Source organism: Hyperolius riggenbachi, chromosome 5, assembly GCF_040937935.1.
Source record: "Hyperolius riggenbachi isolate aHypRig1 chromosome 5, aHypRig1.pri, whole genome shotgun sequence".
Classification (NCBI taxonomy): Eukaryota; Metazoa; Chordata; class Amphibia; order Anura; family Hyperoliidae; genus Hyperolius; species Hyperolius riggenbachi.
In genome coordinates this window covers 12,052,894-12,063,655 of record NC_090650.1, presented here as the reverse complement: position 1 = coordinate 12,063,655, position 10,762 = coordinate 12,052,894, and the positions used below count along the sequence as shown (strand labels likewise).

The 10,762-nt window shown below is 42.3% G+C and overlaps 1 protein-coding gene across 1 annotated transcript; it reads right to left on the bottom strand.

The window, feature by feature from the left end:
• Positions 1-5,821: 5,821 nt before the first annotated feature.
• On the bottom strand, positions 5,822-10,435 carry ARL4A (ADP ribosylation factor like GTPase 4A). The gene is made up of 2 exons (XM_068238501.1): positions 10,354-10,435; positions 5,822-8,017 (listed from the first exon to the last, which is right to left on the bottom strand). Exon 2 carries the CDS (start codon positions 7,953-7,955, stop codon positions 7,353-7,355), a length of 603 nt encoding a protein of 200 aa, XP_068094602.1. The 5' UTR covers positions 7,956-8,017; positions 10,354-10,435; the 3' UTR covers positions 5,822-7,352.
• Positions 10,436-10,762: the final 327 nt, after the last annotated feature.

The following is a 10,762-nucleotide window of genomic DNA, read 5'->3' as shown; positions in this document are numbered from 1 at the left end:
GAAGTTGAACAGGAGAGGAATCGCTGTGCCTAATAAGCGTCACTAGTTACTTGGAGTGGGTCATCGCTTGATAAGGGTCATAACGGCATTTCAGTTGTTTTTGCTGAGGGGTGCCTTGAAAAAAATTTCAAAGCCATCAAGGGTGCCTTCACCCAAAAAAGTTTGTTAACCACCGGCCTATAACTTTGCACTGCATGGCACAGTGCAACTCTGCAGTTCGATAAATTTTCAATTGACTCCCTGTTGGAAATTGATGTGCAGTGTACGGAAGGAGTCGAAAGAATGAAAGGAGTCGTTTATTTTCAGAAAGGAATCGATCATTTTGGAACATTGGGTGGAAATCTATAAGTGTATGGCCAGCTTACAAGGCTAGGCAAATGTGTGTTTATTACAGGTGTACTTAGATTCCTCTACAATAAGAGACAGAAGGCATCATTACTTTAGACTTATTTATTGAAGCTGAAGAAACAAAAGGTGTCCACAGTTTTTATAAATACAAACATTACTGGAAGAGCGACTGTCGTCACTGGAACAGGTAACATACTAAAGACACAACACAAGCTTCACCAGAAGCCAATCCATTCATCTGGTGCTGTCCAGTGTCCAAAGTCATTCAGCTGCCAAACAGGATAGAAAAAAAAAATCCCAAAAATTCCTCTGAAACATTAAAGTGCAAGTTGGCCTCTACCTTAAAAAAAAAAAAATTGACAGCAAGAACAGGGAATATGTAATATGTAACATGCAAACAATGTGACCCGATGTGTTGATGTAAAAAAAAAGAAGGCAGCCACGTACTGCAAGCACCGTCCTCAGAGGTAACTGGCTCGAAATCCCCCAAAACTGAAAAAAAAAAAAGACAAAAGAAACAAAAAGAAAAAACAAAAAACTGTGCAACCAAAGTAGAACGGTCCTCAAAAATGTTTCTGGTCTTGGTAAAAAAACAAAACAAAAACGAATACATACAGAAATGTTTAACAGGGCAAAAGAGCAGCGAGACAACATATCGGTTAGAGCAGGGGTGTCAAACTCAAATACAAAGTGGGCCGAAATTCATCACTGGGTCCTGCTCGCAGACCAAACAAGGTCTACTGGCCACATTCCTCCCTTATTATGTTCCCTGGTGTCTAATGCCCCCCCCCCTCCAAACCCTATACAGATCCCTGGTGTCTAGTGGTCCTCCCACCCCTATAGAGTTCCCTAGTGTTTAGTTACTTCCCCCCCATATGGCTTCCCTGGTGCTCTAGGGCTTCACCTCCAATATAACTTCCCTGATGGTTTAGAGTGGGCCAAACATAATGCAAAGTGGGGAAACCACTTGGGGGCCAAATTTAATGGCTCTGAGGGTCAGATTTGGCCCGAGGGGCAGATTTTGACATGTATGGGTTAGAGGTAGACACTGAGAAACTGTATGCAGACTCTGCAGACTTACTGGCCTACTTGAGCCCTCTCTGGGCTGGAGATCATATGTATTCCTTCAAAATTGCCCTAAATTTACACACAAAAAAGTGTGATATCAGAAAGGGTTTCCTACTGTTGCCCAGGTCCCATCAAATTATAGCAAGGTCTATTGTTTTCGCTACAGGTGTATGTATACATCGGTAAGTGCAAAACCAATTCTGTAAAATTTCAGCAGTTTCTCTGTAATTCGATAGGACTCAGGCAACAGTTGCAAACCTATCCAACAATTGGACGATTCTGAAGGCATCCAAGCCAGTTTTTCAACATCACTTATGGTCTCCAAACCAGAGAAGTTGTCAAAAACAAGCCCTTAGGACGAGATCTATACCCTAAAAAGTCTACAGCAATGTTTTTGGAAGATCCCTGTTCCACAGCACCTCAATCAATGCTTTCCCTCTTTCTGACCAAAATGTTTGTATTTCACGTGCTCAAACATCAGGTGACGAAAGCTCTGTCTGATTGGATGACTGCCAGGTCATCTACCACATGAGAGCTGAAGAGGAAATGAGGGCATCAGATTTCCCAATTGCTGGCATGAGGGCCCTTGGGCCACTGAACCTCTCTGCGGTGAGGAATGAGGGCTTTCAATTTGTAACAAACTAAAGAGGCCTTAATCAAAAACGTTCAATGAGCACCTTTCAAGTTCTGAGGGACTAGCCGGGTCAAATTTGGGTTGGTCTTTGGCACGGTGTAAAATATCAAGTTTAGTTTTAGATTTTAAACCACTGGTGTAGTGTAAATTTGCAATGGCTGAAGGGCTGAACTCCTCTACCCAACTTAGACCGGATACTTCTTGAAAAAGTGATTTTACGAGGCAAAAAGTTCTCAAATGGTCGTGTGCAAATGTAAGGAAAATGATATGCAGCAGGCCAAACGTATAGACTTCCTGTTCATTTTAATTGGCCCAATTCAAAACTGCATATAATTTGCATGGCATTTTTTGCATGCAAGCCTAAATGCCTTGCATCTCATTGATCAATTTCACTCACAGCCACACACCCACGGGCAAATCATTTTAGAATTCTTAACAGCATCAAAGTGCAATTCAGTAAATCTTTTAGCACTCCTCACTACGTTCTGATAGTACCCATGAGGAAAAAATAAAATTGAGACACCCAATAGCAAGTTTTAATTCATTCCAGCCAAGGGTTGCTGTATTACTTGTACTCCAACCACTAAAATTCATCCAGTTTGAGATCCATCCACATATTCCACCTGAGGAATGATCACTGGATTTTTGATACTTACAAGTCATCGCTTAGAAGGTCTTTTTGTTATTAAAAATAACTGAACACACACGCTTCTGATTTCCTTAGATTTATTGATGTGGTAGTTTAGGCCTTGAGACAGTATTGGGACCCACAGTTTTTAGAAGTAAGGGCCCATATCCAATTTGTTTCTACCAAGTTTTCTCCTAGTTGATAGATTTTTTTTCTCAATAAAATCGCTTTTTAACCTCCAAAAAACAAGGACCCAAAATTGATAGTTTAGTTGTTTTTTTTTTTGTTTGTTTGTTTTTTATTTTATTTATTTAATTGCTCAGTGCTGAAAAAAAGGTTTTTTTTCAATGGAAGATTAAAAATTATCTCCTAGGAGAAAAAAGCTAATTGCATATGGGCCAGAGTCTCAGTAATGCTGGGAATACACGGTTCGTTTCTGCCGTACGTTTTTGCCCTCGATCGTTTATCTTCCTCTCGTTTTTCTTATCTTTTTCTATTCACTTCTATCAGAAATCGAGCGGCAAAACAATCGAAAGTGAGATCGGGCATGTCGGAAATTATCGAACCATCTAATCAGCTACAAAACGAACCGTGTATTCCCAGCATGAAGGCCCATACACACGTCGGATTTCCGCGGACGGGTCGTTTGAACGTCCCGTCATTCGCCCGCTAAATCGGGCGTGTGTACAGACTGTCGTTCGCTTGATAAGAGTGAGTTTGAGCGATCCGCCCGGCGGATCGCTCAAACTCACTCTTATCAAGCAAACGATAGTCTGTACACACGCCCGATTTAGCGGGCGAACGACGGAACGTTCAAACGACCCGTCGTTCGCAGAAATCCGACGTGTGTATGGGCCTTAAGTTTCCAGTAGGCCTCATCAAGTCCACAGAGAGCACACACACTATAAAAGCAGAGGAAAGGGTGGTACCCCCAGCAGCTCCTTTCCGTTGGGAGGAAGTTTACATCTATGCTTACAGCTTAGTGACAGCTTTCTACAACACCCTGACTCTTCCTTTTCAAGTCTAGAGCTATTTCACAGCAGAACAATAGTTCAACCTCTAGGTTTGATGCTTATCGTTGAATGACATTTTTGTCCTTCAAGAAGGAGGACTATTGAAAATGAAAAGTTCTGAGCAACATCCTTAAAATCTAAAAAAAGCGCAATGAGCAAAAAGGCATCTCGTAATATCCACAATAAGTATCCAAAATTTGGGAAATTCCTAAGTTCTAAGAAAACACACTGAGAAAAAAAAAGGCCTTTCGTACCATCCACAGTGTTTATACAAATTTTTTTTACAAACTTCCAAGGGGGGAAAAAAATGCTAAATTTTAAAAATGTCCTGTTTTCAGCTACAGTTAAATCTATAGTCCCTTTTTTATACATACACAAAAGTGCTTAAAGTGAACCAGAGACGAAGCACCCTCATGTATTTTACCATAGAAATCAGTGGGAACATTAGAGAAAACACCTACCCTGCTCTCTGTTTCATCCTCACTGCTAAAAGTGTCTGTTATCTAGCTGAGATAAGAATCCCGGACTGTGCATTGAGTCTGGCTTTGCTATAATGACTCAGCTATAATGATTTCTGAGCAAAGCCAGCAGGGGGCAGGCTTGGACTTGAAAAGACACAAAAGAACACAGTCTAAGCTATAATCTTTCTGTAGCAAAGCCAGCCGACTGCTTAGTCGGGATTCTTATCTTAGAGGTGATAACAGGCAAATTAAACAGAGAACAATGTAACAAAGAGCAGATTAGGTGTTTACTGTCATGTTCCCACTGATTTATAAGGTAAAATACATGAGGGTGCTTCATCTCTGGTTCTCTTTAACTTACTATAAATAATTATGAATGTGTAATAGTATTTTTTAAACCCTCGTTTCTGCAAACAATCTACAACAGTAGAATCCCTTAATAGTAAAACTCCAAGGGACCAGGAAAAGTAGTTAACAGATCAGAATTGGTCGTATATTTATATAGACAGTTGCTGGAACCTGAGGACTGAGTTTACTATAGCCAGAGGTTTACTTTATCAGGGTTTACTATAACAAGATTCTACTGTATTATGCATGTACAATGGGCAGACAGCCATATTTGCTCACTACACATGCAGGCTTTGCCCAATGGTGTCATGTCTAAGTCAATTGCATTCTGCAATGCTGTGTGGGTAAAGGTGGCCATACACAGGCCAATTTCAAAATGAACTACAGTAGTAGAAATTATCGTTTTGAAATAGGAACCTAACAGAATAGTACAACACTGACGAGACATGTGCCAATTCAATGGAAACTGGTCAAATTTATGCTACAATTTTTTTTTCTCCTCAATGCAGGAAAAAAAAAATTGGGGTCAAATTCTCTGAAAACGTTTTCAGCAGTGATGCCAATTCTTTTCACAATTAGCAACTACAGAGAGAAAACTGGGTTCAAAATAAGGAAGTTAAAAATAAGTAAATAAAATATTTGGCGCTAGTCTACTTTAGAGGACCCAGCAGGAAACCTCATAGGGAACAGTTCTCCAATCACAGCACAAAGCATTGTGATTGGCCAAATAGTGTGGGCGTGGTTTACTACAACCTACTGGAAACCTAGCAGTTCCAGAGGGTGCCGCCCCCATCCAATCACGTTACCTGAATTTCCCTACGAGGTTTCCTGCTTAGTCCCTTTAAGTAGACTAGCGCCAAATACTTTGAGATAAACATGGTAAAAAAAATTACTGTTTACTCCCTGAAAATGCATTTGGTACCATTTAAGGCAAAAATTAAACCTCAGTGGATATTACTGATACACTTTCCCTACTGCACAGCCAAACTTAAGGTTGACATTTGCTCTCTTAAGATCTTGAAGGCTCACTCACGTAATTCAAGTATTGAAAAAAAAAATAAAAAAAAAATGTCAGAACAAGTTTCAGATCAGCAGCAACTTCTACAGAACCATACATTTTAAACGATATGCTGTCCAAATAAAATGAAGAAAGACCGGGTCTCGACCTGGATTTTAGGCCAATTGGCCAATTTTTATTTGCAGAACCACAGTGCTAGAGCACAACTTTTCGACCAGATGGTCTTTATCAAGTGCTTGATAAAGACCATCTGGTCGAAACGTTGTGCTCTAGCACTGTGGTTCTGCAAATAAAAATTGGCCAATTGGCCTAAAATCCAGGTCGAGACCCAGTCTTTCTTCATTTGAACTGTTGTTGCACTCTTGGTGAATACGGGTGTGGACTGGTTGACTCCCTGGTGCTGTATTAAGAAGTGGGATAGTAGCATCAAGGTTATACCTATACCATGCTGTCCAAATAACCCCGCAAAGGACTTCATCTGACCCTCCTACAGTTTCATACACCATGGATTCATTCAATAAGAAAAATTAACATTTCTGCCCAGAAGACCACAAGTTGCACGAAGCAGCTCAACTCGACACCTGGTATCGGCACGGCTATAGCTGCAATGTTATACTCCGCTGCCACGTACCGGTAATAGGTGGACTCGAATTGCGTGCCACCTCCAAACTGCTACGACTCGGAGGGGGAATAGTATTAAACGCCACCAGGAATTTCCGTGGCAGCAGAGTTCCCTCAAACATAGGTATGACCGCCCAATCTGGGTCAGAGGTGAAGCTGTCCTACACCTTCATAACTTCTACTACGATTAAGCTAGACTTATACTGTGGGTATGTGCCAGTGGTACCAGTGTGAGGAAACCCATCTCAACTCATCCCAGACAACTTCAGCTTCACCAACTTCACCAAAACATTGCACAGTAATCTGCTAAGAGGTGACTTGTGATTGGTTGAAACGGGTTACCCCCACGCTATTATCCCTATTCTGTTAATGGACAAGCCCTTCTGTGTTACCGGTGCCAAAAAAATATGTGTGCTCTTGTACCAAATATTTAGAGTTTTAAAATACCTTCGCCCAAAACAGGGCAAAGGACTGAAGACGAAATTCAAAAAAAAAAAATTGTTTCAACAGCTAGCTTTAGAAGTCCGTAAATGCAACAAATGTACACAATACTGGTTAATGCACAGCATTTTCAGTGATGTCACTAAGAAACATTGTATTAAAATAAAAATACAAAATACAAAAAGGAAAAAAAACCATCAAAAAATGTTCATGCACTGCATGTATAGTTTTAAGATGACTTAAAAAAAAAAAAAAATAAAAAAAAAAAAAATAGATGAAGACTTCGAATTGGGCAGATAGTCATCCTTGATTTTTTTTTTCTTGCTGAAAAAACAGTCCTAGTGATCTTTAAAAATCAGTTTGACAAAATAAAAAAAGGAGGTAAGATTATGGGGGCCAGCAGTGGTAATGCCCTGTCTCCCCAAAGCAAACTGCATATAATATTCTGAAACTGCTCTTCTGTGTTTGTACAAGGCACCATTCTGTACCTAACACTGAAAACATTTAGTCGATAAGCACTCATGAGTCGATGGTGCTGAAAGTTGCTGACAGACATTATGAGCCCCCGGTGTCTATAAAACTCTTGAAGCACTGCTAGTCTTGCAAGCATCGGCAGAACTTTGAGAAATAAAAGGTCTGCACAGCTTTAAATAAGGATGGAATGGAGCGGAACACCAGGCGGCCTAGTCATCCAACACAAGCCTGGCAACAGTGCCAACATTTCAATGAGCTGAGCTACATTTTGTCACTCTAAACGGCCTAAAAAATGAATTCATCTTTTCTTTTTCTGCTGTTTGAGCATTTTCCTCCGCTTAATGATCATTTCATAGAGTTTTTCGATCCCTTCTCGAAGTCCGTCACCGATGATGGCACAGGTGGGCTGGAGGTGCCAAGGTGTGGAAGAACTGAGTTCATTTAATGCCAACAGCTTCTCGATTTCCGAGAGTGATAAAGAGTTTCTAAGGTCCTGCTTGTTGGCAATGATGAGGACCGGGACGCCTTGGTTCTCCGAGATTTTGGTTATTTTGTACAGTTCCGTTTTTGCCTCCTCCATCCGCTCTAAGTCAACAGAGTCCACCACAAACACAATCCCGTCCGTGCACCTGGTGTAAGACTTCCACAGAGGCCTCAGTTTCTCCTGACCCCCTACATCCCAAAAGTGGAAGGTCACAGTCTTGGAATTGCCTAGAGGTACTTTGATTTTCTCGGCATTAAATCCTTTGGTGGGAACGGTGTTGACAAATTCATTGAATTGTAGTCTGTATAATACAGTGGTCTTCCCTGCACAGTCCAAACCCAAGATTGCGATATGCAGCGCTTGAAACGGCGATATTCCCGAGAGAATAGGCGTCTGTTCTGAAAGTCCATTCCCCATTTCAAAAGGAATTTTTAAAAGTAGTGATCAAAGCTGAGAAATAATCCACTCCAGGAGGTTGCCTGTGTCGAAAATGGACAATGTTAGTGAACAGAAATGTACAGCTCTCTGTTTATAGTAAGTCAATGAATAGCCCTGAAGTTTCCTACTCCAACATGTGCTACTCGTTTGCATATTCAGCTTTTGTACCAACAATTAGGCAGGTAATCACATTTAAATAAGACACCTGGGGGAGGGGGAATTGAAAGCAGTCAGATCTCTGTTTGTGTATTGGCCAAGCATGAATTCCCCAAATCCTCTAAGTGGACACGCCTTCTGGGAGGAGGGGTGTCTACAAAGATTAGGTAACCTGGGCTGGTGTTAATAGGCTGCAATTTTAACAGCTGTCTTTAATGACTTTTATACAACATATTTAGCATTGCAAAATTTTATCAAACATTTAGATACTTTTCTCAAAAGGCTTACACAATTGGAACAATACGTAATAGAACCATGACATGAAATTGGCAAAAGTAGACACTCATATTCCATTGTCTTGGAGCAGAAACAGTATAGACAGGCTGGCAGACTGCTTGGAGACTTGACCTATTTCACAAGACCTACTTCAAAAGATCTGCAGTCTGTTTCTCGGTAACCTGGCTACCTTATTACTACTTATGCTAGTTCCGGTGAGCAGGGCCCTCCTACCACTTGTTTCAAGTTACATATGGTACGTGGCTGCTGGATATGTACGTTTACTTGTCATTAAATATTGCCACGAAACATAACACTTTCTAAATAAAAGCTAAAGGTTACACACAAATTACCCCCTCTCGAGTGATTCAACCGAACTATTGACATTAGATTGGCTGAATCGCAGGCAGGAGCACGAGGCAACGCTAGACTTTCAATTCTGAACAAATTTTTACTTTCGATGCCGTTGGACTGGATTTTCAAAACAAGAAAAAAAAAACATATAGGCTAGATCTTACCCCAGGAAAAACAAACACCACTTCAATGTTAGCTATCGATTTCAGGATCTGCAAAAGATTCCGTGCTGATATCAGCATAATAGGAAGCTGCATCGTGTGTAGACAGCCAAACGGCTCACGGTCGATAGTGCAATTGATTTCCCATTGATAACTACCCCAAATCAATCGCATTATCGATCGGATCTGATCAGAACGGTCAGAAATTATGTTATCAATCCGTCGATCTGATGGAAAATTGTATTGTGTTTACTAGGCTCAAAATGCCCCAAACTGATCTTTACAATCAACCCAAACGTGTTTATGTATGATGCTATTCTGCATGTACAATCTTAACACTTCTATGTAATATGCGGGTCTATGGACTACCTAACATATCCATACATGGTACATTCCCTCACGTTTACCCTCCTACTACATAGCTATGGTAAGATTGTACAACCAAAATTGTACCATTAGTAGTCACCTTTAGATGACTGCTTAAGACAACATTGGACAAATCGGCATAGAATTAAAAAGAAAAAGTGCCAGCTGTTTCTGGGGGCCTCTTGAAAGAATTTCAATTAATGGGAGATATTATATAAATAATTATTTTTTTGGGGAGATGGAGTGTCACCATGAAATGTCACAGGCCAATCCCTGCAGGGATTTCGAAGCGTACACTCGTCTGATGTCACCATGGAAGCGTGATCTATGTCAGGCAGGGCAATGAGTAACATCAATAACCATTTATGATTGACGGGGAGGTCCCCCCAGAGATAATCTCTGGTGATGATTAAGTCTGCTGCTCATGTCAGCCCATATAATGTGCAGAGGAGCTCATTCCAAGCCTGCAAAAAACAAACCCTGCAGGAAAAGGGGTGGTGGCTGGTATTCCACACTCATCCACATAAACACACAGTCAGCACTAGATCACAAGTGAATCCTGCCAGAGGGAAAGGAGAGGGGGGAGTCAGATCACCCAGCTGTGATAACAAAACTCTGCAAAATCTGCTCAGCTCTCAAATAATAGAAAATAAGCATTGCATGAGCAGGCTGCACCCATCCTGCATGCAATCCTACAGAGCTGCTCGGCATCATGGCTTACAGGCCAGCTGGGCAGGCAGATGGTTAAATCCAAGGATTACACACCATGACCCCCCCCCCCCCCCCCCCAGGACTGACCCTTCCCCCCAGCCAGCCTGCAGTGGGCACCCTGCTAGCAGCTGAGCCATGGTGGCTTTGCAGATGCTTCCCCCACTATAGGCAGGGATTGCTGGAGTGAGATCCAAGCAAGTGCAGAATTAAAGGACACCCCCCATCAATCTCCAATCCCCCCTCTACCCTCCTAGCAGGATCCTGCAGTGCTAAATGCCATGTATAATATCAGCCTATAGGCAGGAATAGCAGGAGATAGTCGGGGGGTGATGATAATGATCAGGGGGGCTCACCTGTTTGCGCTGCTGCAGTGTGTCTGCTGCTATCTGCACGAGCGCCGCGTCATCACACTTCCCTCCAGCGCGAGCCGCCAGCCACAGACTGCGAGCAGCACATTACCAGGCAAGTGACTGGCGTGACTGGCCTGCCGGGCCACGCCTCCCGTCCCCGCCCACCGCAGCTCCGGATTGGCCGCGCGAGCCCTGCCCGTTCCCAGGCCGGCTGCGGCCGCTGATTGGCCCGGCGCGGCGCTCGCTCTGCCGCTTGTCTCCGGCCCCGCCCCCACCTGTTGGCGCCAAAGAAAAGTAGTGGAGAAAGAAGAGAGGGGGGAACATGCGACGGCGTTATTGTCAGCTCGTAGTGATGGGAAGTTCGGATCTTTTCAAGGAGTCGGATCATTCGATTCGGTTCATTGAAAAGATC

Coding starts and splice junctions, on each gene's coding strand:
- ARL4A (XM_068238501.1), bottom strand. CDS start 7,955: ATGGGGAATGGACTTTCAGAACAGACGCCTATTCTCTCGGGAATATCG.